Source organism: Vitis riparia, chromosome 18 (assembly GCF_004353265.1).
Source record: "Vitis riparia cultivar Riparia Gloire de Montpellier isolate 1030 chromosome 18, EGFV_Vit.rip_1.0, whole genome shotgun sequence".
NCBI classification, from domain to species: domain Eukaryota; kingdom Viridiplantae; phylum Streptophyta; class Magnoliopsida; order Vitales; family Vitaceae; genus Vitis; species Vitis riparia.
Genome location: NC_048448.1, coordinates 28,433,374 through 28,445,716, shown reverse-complemented (window position 1 = coordinate 28,445,716; position 12,343 = coordinate 28,433,374). Strand labels below are relative to the sequence as shown.

The 12,343-nt window shown below is 32.6% G+C and overlaps 3 protein-coding genes across 3 annotated transcripts; all 3 read left to right on the top strand.

Annotated features, from left to right (window-relative positions):
• Positions 1-1,588: 1,588 nt before the first annotated feature.
• Positions 1,589-3,673, top strand: LOC117905632 (disease resistance protein RPV1-like). The gene is made up of 2 exons (XM_034818513.1): positions 1,589-2,091; positions 3,457-3,673. Exons 1-2 carry the CDS (start codon positions 1,589-1,591, stop codon positions 3,671-3,673), a joined length of 720 nt encoding a protein of 239 aa, XP_034674404.1.
• A 1,945-nt stretch (positions 3,674-5,618) lies between these two features.
• Positions 5,619-7,113, top strand: LOC117905631 (disease resistance protein RUN1-like). The gene is made up of 2 exons (XM_034818511.1): positions 5,619-6,672; positions 6,823-7,113. The coding sequence occupies exons 1-2, from the start codon at positions 5,659-5,661 to the stop codon at positions 7,111-7,113; spliced, it is 1,305 nt and encodes a 434-aa protein (XP_034674402.1). The 5' UTR covers positions 5,619-5,658.
• LOC117905630 (disease resistance protein RPV1-like) lies at positions 6,842-8,500 on the top strand. Its single transcript, XM_034818510.1, has 2 exons — positions 6,842-7,134; positions 7,226-8,500. Exons 1-2 carry the CDS (start codon positions 7,132-7,134, stop codon positions 8,498-8,500), a joined length of 1,278 nt encoding a protein of 425 aa, XP_034674401.1. The 5' UTR covers positions 6,842-7,131.
• The last annotated feature ends 3,843 nt before the right edge of the window (positions 8,501-12,343 follow it).

The following is a 12,343-nucleotide window of genomic DNA, read 5'->3' as shown; positions in this document are numbered from 1 at the left end:
GGGTGAGCCCATAAAAATATCAAGCAACAATATGTGTCCAGCCCCATTATAGACCTCAATGAAAAAAATAAAATAACATTGATTTATGACATTATCACATTGATTATGTAAGTCCACATAAAAAATTCCAACAAAAATGATTTGCTAGTTCTTAATTTTATATCTCCATTTTACTGGTTTGCCCTATTTTCCCATGGTAACTTTCTTCACACCCACAACCTCCACTGCTCTCCATGACCTCACTGCTTCTCCACAATTGAACCTCACTTGTCCTCTACTGAACCTCCATTGCTACTATTACTCTTCCTTGGCGTCAAGATCACTACTAGGAATAACCACGAGGTAACATTCGATTTCTCATTTTTCAAATGGAATCCCATACTTGAAAATTTTTCGTATATTTCTAGATTTTGTTGGGTATTTGTTTGTTTCACTTTTTAGAGTTGATTTTGAGGTTGTTTAGTGGCTGAGAAAGCTATAGGAAAATGAAGATGAAAATGAAAGCTTGTGTTTGTTTTTTATTGCTTTTTCTCCTAGGTTTTTTTTAGTTTCAGTACTTCATGCTATTACTTGCTGTTGTAGAAATCAAACTAAAATAATTCAGAGGCATTATAAAAAAAAAAAGAGCATTTATAGGGAAGAAAGCGTTTGTTCAGGGAAACCAATTTAGACGGTCCTATTTGATCAATTCTATACATTGCAGTTAGCCATCAGTAGAACTAGGACTCGAAAGCCCTAATTATAGAGCTACTGTCACAGTTTCATCGTCAATAGAGCTAGATAAGGTCTTTTCCTTCCCCTTGTTCATGTCCACTTCCATGGCAGTATCACAGGACTCTTGTTCATCATATCTTGTTGGGCCTAAAATGAGGAGAGGAAGAGCTTCTCTAAGAGGGGGAGAGGGGGCGGGGTGGGGGATGGGTGAACAATGATAGTTGTTGTTGGTGTTGAAGTTATTTTAGTACATTTTGTTGAAGTCATACCGAGGAGGACACATAGATTGATTGGAAGAAGAAGAGGAAGAAAAAAAATGTGATAAAGAGGATTGAGGTTGAAGACTGCTTTATTTTAACTTTTGGACTTCTTCGATGACTCCCTTTAAAAAATCAGTCAATTTCCCTTAATGAAATTTCTTGGCATCATGGTGGTGATGCCCTCATTACTATTTAAATCCCATGAGTGTTCATATGTTAGGAAAGACTTGAAATAATAAAATAATAATTAAACCTCCTTCTTTAATTATTTAAAATAAAAGAGTCCATTGTGGGCATCACATGTGTGGGTGGATGGGTGGATGGTTGGACGTGTCAAACCTCCTTCTTACATTTAAAATAAAATAATAATTAAAAATATTGAAATCCATTTTTATTTTTTATATATGGAGACTAATTTGTAAACAATTGAAAAGAGTCCGGATCCAGTAGAGACCTTTGACAAGATTTGTAGCACGCACAACCCCCACCTTGCAAGGGAGATTCCATCTCTGTCTTTCCACCAACCTGTGTTCTCCTGCAATTTCTTTTCACTTTTTATGAAGAAATTGCATGTATTTAAGCTGAGTTAAAGTGAGTCCTCATAGTAGGAGCGGATGGCTTTTGCAAATCCTCAAAGTCAAAGGGCGTCTTCTTCTTCATCTTCCCTTTCTATTCGTGGATGGAATTACGATGTTTTCTTGAGATTCATGGGTGAAGATACCAGCCATAATTTTACAGATCATCTCTACAGAACTTTGAGTCGGAAAGGGATTCGTACCTTTAGGGATGATGAAGAGCTTCCAAGAGGAGAAGAGATTGCAGCAGAACTTTTAAAAGCTATTGAAGGGTCAAGGATTTGCCTCATAATTCTGTCGGAAAACTATGCCCGTTCTAGGTGGTGTTTGGAAGAACTGACGAAGATCATGGATTGCAGGGAGAAAATGGGAAAATTAGTTCTTCCGATTTTCTACCACGTGGAACCATTGCATGTGCGAGGACATATTCAGAGTTTTGGAGAAGCTTTAGCCGATCATGAGGAGGGAAGGAGGAAGATAGAGAGGTGGAGGGCAGCGTTGACCATGGTGGCGGGTATCACCGGATGGTGGTTAAAGAATCGGTAAATATAACCTTTTTTTTTATCCAAGCATCCATTAAAAGTTAGTATCAGCATTGTTACCTTGTCTTTAAAAGTCAACAAACCGAAAAAATCTAACCTTTAAAACTGAAATTGAACTCCATAGGGATGTTCCTCACAACAAAAAGACCGTTCTCCTAAAATTTCACATGAAACAGAGCAGAATGCCGTCTTTCTATAGCTCCTGTTTCTCCTCTTTTCACATTTTTTTTTCCCTTTCTAACCCTATCCTCCGGTAGCTTTCATGCTACTTCAATCCCCTTTTTGTTTTCTTTTTTTAAATTTATTTGTTCTTAGGCAGTGGCTTTCAGCCACTTTTAATCCTCCTTTTTTCTTTTTCTTTCTTTAATTATTTCCCCTTCCTTTTATTATTTTTTATTTATTTATTTATTTTTAAAAAATCCTCTAACTATAGATTTCAATGTTTCCAAAATCAAATTTTTATTTTTTATTTATTTATTTTTATCATCTACTTGCAAGTATTACATTTTCTTATAAACTATATTTCTCATTTTTCAATAAAACTCAATTTCTAATATTCAAATTTTCAATCTCATATTTTCTTTTATTTTTTTCACTATAATAAATTTTCAAAACTAAAATTATTAATTCTAGTAACCGATAAGACTTACCCAATTTTCCAAAAAAAAAAAATTCTATAGTAAAATTGGCATGATACAAATTCAACTCACTTATTTGACAACTAAAGTTCTTCCAATTTACTAATCCAAATAGGATATATGTTCTTAATTTTGCCTTCTTAACTTTTCAACCACTTTTTTACTAGGAAATTTCCAAACTCTCAATTCCCAAATGGCTTAAAATACTCGGTTATTACAGGTTTGTTATTGAAACTTTAGAAAAAACAAAGTTGTGGTTGCACATGAAAATGATGATGATGATATGTTTGTTTCTTTGTGGAGTTGATCTGTTGGTATGTGCAAACAACTGGTCTTTGATTTTTTTTTTTTTTTTTTTTAGTATTTTTATGATACTTACAAATACCATCTTATGATAGACATGATAAAATAAAGGCTAATATCATCTAAGTTTCAAATAAAGGCTAATATCATCTAAGAAGGGAGGGGATTGCCCTTCTTGTGTGGGATGGTGGTCAGAAATGATGATTAAAGGACAACAGTTTCCATCGTTAATGTATACTTTGGCATAATGAAAACAGTAGATCATGTGAACCAAGTAATTCGACCTTATCCCTTCAACACATTATATTTGCCCATAATTCTGGTTTTCTAAATAAAGTTAAAAGCATAATCCAATGTTCTTCATGTTTGCTAGCATTTGAAACTGTTGACTCACAACACATGTCTCATGCTTTACCACTTACAGGCCTGAGGCACATGTTATTGAGGAGATTACTTCTGTTATTTGGAAGAGTTTAAATCAGGAACTCTTACATGTTGAGAAGAACCTCGTTGGGATGGATCGTCAAAGGGTGTCTTCTTCTTCTTCTATTGGTCCATCAGAATATGAAGTTTTCTTGAGCTTTTGGGATGAAGATGCCAGACACAATTTCATAGATCATCTCTATGCAGCTTTGCATTGAAAAGGGATTCGTACCTTTAGAATCGATGATCTAAGGGGAGGAGATATTGCATTGGGTCTTTTGCACGCTATTGAGAAGTCAAGGTTGGTTCTTGTAATTCTCTCAGACAACTATGTCCGTTCTAGCTGGTGTTTAGATGAACTGGTCAAGATTATGAAGTGCAGGAAAGAAATGGGAAAAATTGTTTTCCCAGTTTTCCATCATGTCGATCCTTCCCATGTGCGAAATCAGAGGGGTAGTTACGGAGAATGGATGGCCAATCATGAAAGAAAAGGTTTTGACGAGAAGATACAGAGGTGGAGAGGAGCTTTGAGGGAAGTGGGCTATCTTTCTGGATGGCATGTACATAAAGGGTAAATATAGCTTGTTCCACATAATCTCTTGCAAGTATCCTCAATTTTTTTATACATATTGATAAAATAGAAATCTATTAAAAGTTAAAATTGGCATATGTATATGCATCTTATCCTAACAAGTCAAAATCTTATGTCTCCTTTTGATCAAATTTGTCATGTGGCAGTTATGAATTTGAAATGGTTCTTCCCAATTAAGCGACCATTTAATATACAAATTTAGGACCTTTGCATCAAAATAGTAAAGCAACCTAGCAAACCAGAGTTGTTAGATAATTATATCAAGTATTGGTAACTGAAATAGTATGTAGTGCATTTTCATCATTAAAATAGAAAAAAATCATACATTTTCTTAATCATTTCTCCAAATATATTCTAGGAAAAATGATGGTTAGGCATGTGACTAATTGAAATATAGAGGACAAATATGACATTTTTTCTCATCAAAGATTCGATTTGGAAGGGTGTTTTTTTTATAAATAATACATCATTACTCTTTCAAAATATGAGTTGCATATTAAAGGTATTAAGACTTGAAGTCATGTGGTTGAGACTCAAGATGGAAGGCAAAAGTTTATTTGTGAGACTTTAATATTTGATACTTTTAAAATGTCATTTGTCCTTTTGTTTTATTCAAAATAAAGTCTTTCAAACTTTGTCTTTATCCTTGTAATGTGAAAAGGAAACCCCTTGTTTATTTTGTTCACACACAAAAAAAGAAAAAACTTTAAATTTCCATTTTGTTGTGGAGGAATGGAGATTTTTGTAGTTATACATGAAAATGATGATGTTATATTTGGAATTGTATGTGTGATTAAGCAAGACACATTACTTTTATTGCTTTGGTAATCTTTGATAATTGTCGGAAGCAAGGCTTTATTGTAATCAACTTTATGAATGGTAATAAGTTGATTTTGAGTAAATTATTTATTTTTCCTTCACCATTTATTTCTTTCTTAAGATTTTGCACATTTAATATTGATTTATTTTCTTCAACATTGTCTCATTTCGTGGTTTTATATTGCTTTGATTAACATTAATTGTTTCAAATCCAAAATAATGTTGTCTTCTTTTCCTTCTACTAAAATTTAATTGATTTCTTGTTTCTTTCCATTCTTTTATTAGGTTAATATGTTGGTATATGCAAACAACTATTCTTGATATATATTTTTTTTTAGTGTTTTCAGATAGATCAAATGCCATTTTAGGACTGATCCTAATTAAAAAGAAGCTTATGAAAATAACTGGGTAAACTTTCAAATAAAGGCCAACATCATCGATCTAAGAAGGAAGGTGAGTAATTATCCAATATGGATGAAGGTGGGAAAGATGAATAAAGGATAACATTTAGAAGGCCTCTTTTTTATGGTGTTCTACTAGTGCTTGAATGATCTATCTAATTAATCCTTATCCCCTTAACATACTCTATTTGCCCATAATTCAAGATTTTATATGAAACCCAACATAATCAAGTTTACTTTATGATTTCTACTATTTGTTAGTTTGTTGGCTCACCCATGTATGTGCCTTATTGGTGGCAGGTCTGAGGCAAATTATATTAAGGATATCAATCATGTTATTTTGATGAGATTTAGCCAAAAACTCTTACATGTTGACAAAAAGCTCATTGGGATGGATTATCATTTACAAAAAATGGAAGAAATTTTTCCACAGATGATAAACCCATTATCAAATGATGTTTGCATGGTTGGGATCTATGGATTTGGAGGAATTGGTAAGACAACCATTGCCAAAGTTTTATATAATCGATTTGCTGCACAATTCATGATTACTAGCTTTCTTGCTAATGTTAGAGAGGATTCCAAAAGTCGGGGCCTACTTCCTTTGCAAAAACAGCTCCTTAATGATATCTTACCAAGAAGGAAGAATTTTATAAGCAATGTTGATGAAGGGATCCGTATGATAAAAGACAGGCTCTGCTTTAAAAAGGTCCTTCTTGTGCTTGATGATGTTGATGATTTGAACCAACTGGAAGCCTTAGCTGGTGATCATAATTGGTTTGGTCTAGGAAGTAGAATTATTGTAACAACTAGAGATAAACATCTATTAGAGGTGCATGAAATGGATGCATTATTTGAGGCTAAGAAATTAGATCACAAGCAAGCTACTGAACTCTTTAGTTGGAATGCTTTTAAACAAAACCATCCCAAAGAAGATTATGAAAAACTTTCAAACTCTGTGGTACATTATGTTAATGGACTTCCGTTAGGTCTTAAAGTTTTGGGTTGTTTTCTATATGGCAAGACAATAAGTCAATGGGAAAGTGAATTGCATAAAATGGAACGAGAACCTAACCAAAAAATTCAACATGTGCTTAAGAGAAGTTATGATGAGTTAGATTGCACACAAAAGCAAATATTCCTAGATGTCGCTTGCTTCTTTAATGGAGAAGACAAAGATTTTGTTACAAGAATCCTAGATGCTTGCAACTTCTTTGCAAAGAGTGGAATACGTGTCCTTAGTGATAAGTGCCTCATAAGTATTAGAGACAACAACATATGGATGCATGATTTGTTACGACATTTGGGACGTGATATTGTTAGACAAGAATTTCCTGAAGACCCTGGAAAATGGAGTAGATTGTGTTATCCTGATGTTATAAGTCATGTATTGACAAGAAAAATGGTAAGACCAATATGTAAATGAACTTACTTTCAAACTTGAATGATATTTGGAATACATAAACTTCAATAATATCATATTTGTTTAAGTTACAAATAGTACTTTACTTCTATGTATTTTGCTCTTCACTTGTTGTCTACTCTTATTTGTTAGGGAACGGAGGCATTTAAAGGCATACTCTTTGACTTGTCTATACCAAAGTGGATACACATTACTACCGAATCCTTTGTGATGATGAAGAATCTTAGGTTGCTCAAAATCATTTTGGATCGTGAATCTACTTCTATGAGGGATGATTATAAAGTAAAGTTGTCCAAAGACTTTGAATTCCCTTCTTATGAGCTAAGATATCTCTACTGGCATGGATATCCTTTGGAATATTTGCCATCAAGTTTTTATGCGGAGGACCTTGTAGAACTTGACATGTGTTATAGCAGCTTATAACAACTCTGGGAAAATGACATGGTATGATTATTGATAATTTATTCATGTTTCTTCTTTAGTTAATCTCCAAAGTCCATGAAAGCTTATTTTATTTTATTTTTTTCTCTTGCAGCTTCTTGAAAAGTTAAATACTATCAGACTGAGTTGCTCTCAACACCTCATTGAAATTCCAGACATCTCAATTAGTGCACCCAATCTGGAGAAACTAATTCTTGATGGTTGTTCAAGTTTGCTTGAGGTTCACCCATCTATTGGAAAGCTGAACAAGCTTATTTTATTGAATTTGAAAAACTGCAAAAAGCTTGTTTGTTTTCCGAGCATCATCGACATGAAAGTGCTTCAAATTCTTAATTTCTCTGGCTGCTCAGGGCTCAAGAAGTTTCCAAATATTCAAGGTAACATGGAAAATTTATTGGAGCTTTATTTAGCTTCAACTGCTATTGAGGAACTTCCCTCCTCAATTGGGCATCTCACTGGACTTGTTTTATTGGATCTGAAATGGTGCAAAAATCTTAAGAGTCTTCCCACAAGTATTTGTAAGTTGAAATCCCTTGAATATCTCTTTCTTTCTGGCTGTTCAAAACTTGAAAGTTTTCCAGAAATGATGGAGAATATGGACAATTTGAAAGAGCTTCTTTTAGATGGGACACCTATCGAAGTGCTACCCTCGTCAATTGAACGTCTAAAAGGCCTCATTTTATTGAATCTGAGGAAATGCAAAAACCTTGTGAGTCTTTCAAACGGCATGTCTAATTTGACATCTCTTGAAAAACTTATTGTCTCTGGTTGTTCACAATTAAACAATTTGCCAAGGAACATCGGGTGCCTGCAATGCCTAGCACAGCTCCATGCAGATGGAACTACTATAACACAACCACCTGACTCAATTGTTCTTTTGAGAAACCTCCAAGTGTTGATATATCCAGGATGTAAAATATTAGCACCTACCTCATTGGGCTCGCTGTTTTCGTTCTGGTTATTGCATAGAAACAGCTCAAATGGGATCAGTTTGCGCTTGCCTTCTGGTTTTTCTAATTTCAGGTCCTTCACAAATTTAGACCTAAGTGACTGCAAACTAATAGAAGGAGCAATCCCCATGGATATTTTCTCCTTAATCTCATTGAAGAAATTAGATCTAAATAGAAACAATTTTCTAAGCATACCTGCTGGCATCAATGAACTTACAAACCTAAAAGACCTTCGGCTGGGGCAGTGCCAGAGTCTCATAGAAATCCCAGAGCTTCTACCAAGTGTCCGAGAAGCAGTGACAGAGAAGGACTCAATGGAGGTGGAATGGACCCTAGTTCTAGTGGCAGCAGTCATGGACCCACCAACGATCCCACGCTCAAGCTCAAGCGCAAACGCCTTTAAGAAGGACTACCAATAAGATTCTCTCCTCTGTTGATTTGGTCATTCATGCTTGAAATCATTGATGATTTTTGTTGTCAATGATTCTTGTCAACTGTTATTTATGAACCTAGTTAGTTTCTGCAGAGCAAATCCTTTCCAAATTAATGTAGCAGTGCCACAAGCTCGCAATCTTGCATCCTTATGAATTCATTTATACAATTGTCAGCTGTTATTTAGGCACGTAGTTAGTTTCACTGTTGTGACAAAGGTGCTAGAATGGTTTACTTGATCCTACTAAGAAAATAACTTGTATTCAGCGTTAAGAGTGAAGACAGAGATTTGGAAATGGCAATGTTTCTATAAGCACTAAATTTTCATGTGGCTAGACGAGTTGTTTGTACAATGATAATATCATGTTTACGAAGCTTAGTAGTTCTTATGACTTCCAGAGCATTGAAATAAAATACCATTTGATCCTTAATTGTTACATGCTTTACTTCTCATATAAAGATGGAATTTATTAAGCTTGTTGACTATCGACTTAATTTGAGGAGTTAATTCTACTTTATTGGTTGTAGCCAAGCATATTTTACTGTTAATTTTTTGTCTTTATATTTTTTTTTATCATTGTTGATTGTTTCAATAACTAAATGCATCAACATGTTCCTTGGGTAATGTTGTGTCCTTGCTATTACTAAAAACTTTTCAAAAAGTCCTTCTATTAAGGTAAAGAAGCACTTCAATCAATCAATAAGAGATTCGACTAAACCAATTAATTTGATTCAAACTTAAAGATAAAAGTTGAATTCAATTTCACATTATTTGTTATGATTATGTTATAGAGCCAAAAAGCAATCACATAATTAAACACAAATCATTTATGTGGAAAACCTTGTCTCAAGGTGAAAAGCCGTCAGAGCATTCCCAACTACCAAACTCTACTAAATAAATTATTAATATACAAGTGAACCATCTTATGAAAAGTGAGTTCTAATTTCAATCTCTCATATCCTCCTTTCTTGTGATCTCTACATGACCCAAACTTGATTTTCCATAGCTTGATGTCCCATTGAAATGCTTTGGAATCACTTTGATATGAAGCTTCTTACTTGGAAGTTGATTCACATGTTAGGACCTCAAAAACGAAAATTGGGAGAAGAAAGACAATCACTTTGAGGGGATACCCAACGCACTAATAGTTTTGTATAAGATTATTCAAGCCATGGGACAAATACTAATTCATTGATTTCAATGTTGCATTGATTTCCCTATTTAAATTTCACCTTGTAGAGATTAAAATATCATAAATTATAAAAATATCAATTGTTGAATTTTTAGAAGTATCAAATTTATTAGACAAAAATTTAGTCAAAAAAATTAATGAGATAAAAATTGATCAAAACACAAAAATGTTGGAAAAAAAACATTAAGTAATGATAAAATGAGTAATAATGTATTTGTTGAAGTTATTTTATTGAATAAAATAATATATTTATGATAACATTTGTAATACGTGACAATAATTTTCAAAACTTGAAGATGTCTTTAATATTAAAATGATAATCCATCTAATTTGGATATATTCAAAGATATAAAAATAGTAATATATAATTATTTTTTATTTAAAAATATTTATAAATGTATGTTTTTCTCATATTTAATTATAAATTTTATTAAAAAATTATAAGTGATGATCATGTTTTCCTTATTTTATATACAGCAAAAGATATAAAAATTATCTTGATGATTTTATATTTTTAAAAATCACTTAAATCAAATTTGAAAATGAAAGTTGAATATCTCATACCATGAAACTACCTATGGTGGAGATGGCTGATGGTTTGAATAGGTAGTTCTTAGATTTTAGCCTAAAAATTACCAAATTTTTTAATGAATTTTTTAATTAGATTGATAATTATTAAATAATTTAATAAGTCCACTCGCATAAGGAAATACGCAATATACATGGAAAACCTCTCACAAAGTCTCCCAGAGACTATGGAAGTAAAAAATCATGGGATTAGAGATTTTAGAGGTAAAATATCCCTTAATCATGAAGAATTAAGTACATAAATTTATTTGATAGTTGCTACTCTTTGAGACTTACACTCTAGTACCTACTCCTGACTTCATGTTGATGATGTAAAACTTTTGTGCTCCTTAGTAGACTCCTCAATGCCTTAAGGAGGATGCAAGAGTCTACCACAAAGCCTTAAACATTGGCAAATCAATTTGAGAGTTTTGGGTTAAAAGCAAAAAATAATGATTGTAGGCTTAGGGTACATTATGATCAAATAACAAATCACAATTTATATATAAAAACACACACACACATGGGTGAAACCTAGTGCACTTAGGACAAGATTACAAAATGATAATTTTCCAAAAAACACAAATTTGTAAAATAACTAAAATTGGAAACTTTGCTAATTGTCCAAACTGGGTAATTTAGGGCTTGAATGCTCAAGCACCTTTTAAGTAAAGCTTGAGCAACCCTTGTCAACGCCTATCCACTCTTAAGAAATACTCGAGTGATTGATTAGGGTGTTTAAATGCTCAACTTTAGAATTCTATTTTTCAATTAAACTAAACACTCAATTTTCAATTTCCTAATCTCAACTTTATGCCTTCCTAAAAGTCATTATCCTCTTCATAGCTCACAATACTTGTATTTTCCCAAGTTGATTCTGTTACAACTTTGAGTCTTCACAAGCAATGTAAGTCATAAGAAAGTATTTATAGTCTTCAACTAGGATAAGTAGAATAAAACAGTCAATTTAATCTAAATAGACTAATGTAGAATATAAAAAATAAATAAATAAAGATAATTAAAATTGATTTATTTACCAAAGTTTTATTTTAATATTTAATTGTGTGCATGGATATTTACTTAAATATAACAAATGCAAGTATAGATAATAAGTGCAACTTGACAACGTTTTTCCATGAAAGTCAAGCTATTTTAGAGGTTGTATAAGGGTATGATAAGGGACAAAAGTGATCTTGTTGTATGAGACAATATAGAACAACCATTATAGTTTGTTTCCCTTTGAAAGGTGGTAGACCTTCAGCAAAATCCATGGAGATATTAAAACATCTTGTGAAGGAATGAGCAATGGTTTTAGCAAACCTTATTAAGTGCATAGCATTAGGAAGGCGTTGGAGTTTATGGTTATTAATACCTTTCAAATTAAAAAATAAAAAAGGAAAAAGTTATAATCATAGAAGAAAGTGAGAAATCTCTTTTGGTTATTGCAATGCATGGTTGCTATATTATATAATGAGGTTTGACTTAGTCATAGGAGTGATTGAGCTCACAACTTGCATATTGACACATATTATGTTAGACATGGATCATTAATTAGATAACTTTACTAAATGACTTTTATAAAGTGTTAAACTTGCCTAGTCTCTTAATTTTGAAATGATTAATGGATTCAAGGTTCTTGCTTCTTTATCTCTTTAACATACAACACATTATGCCACAAACTTCTTTATTTCACTTAACATACCTTTCTAATAAAAAGTTGTTGATGCTTACCTATAAATTTTAGAGTATCCTAAATGACTAGTTGTTGAAGAAGCATGAAATTTATGGCTTCATTAATCACTCATAGTCAGAATTTTTCTTCACATGTTCCTTTTTTAGGCTTAAACATTCCTTATACAGTATCTTATAAGCTATGTGAAAATTCATGTCATTATCATCAAAGTCACTTAACTCACTTAAAGGTTTTTTTAAGGGAGGTTATCTATTGACATTTGTCACAAAGGCAATGAAGTTAATGCACTCAAAATATTCATTTAATTTGTTTTCACTTGTTTAATTAGACTCGAATTCACTCCAAGTTGTTTGTATGACCTTTTTATCCTTCGAGGG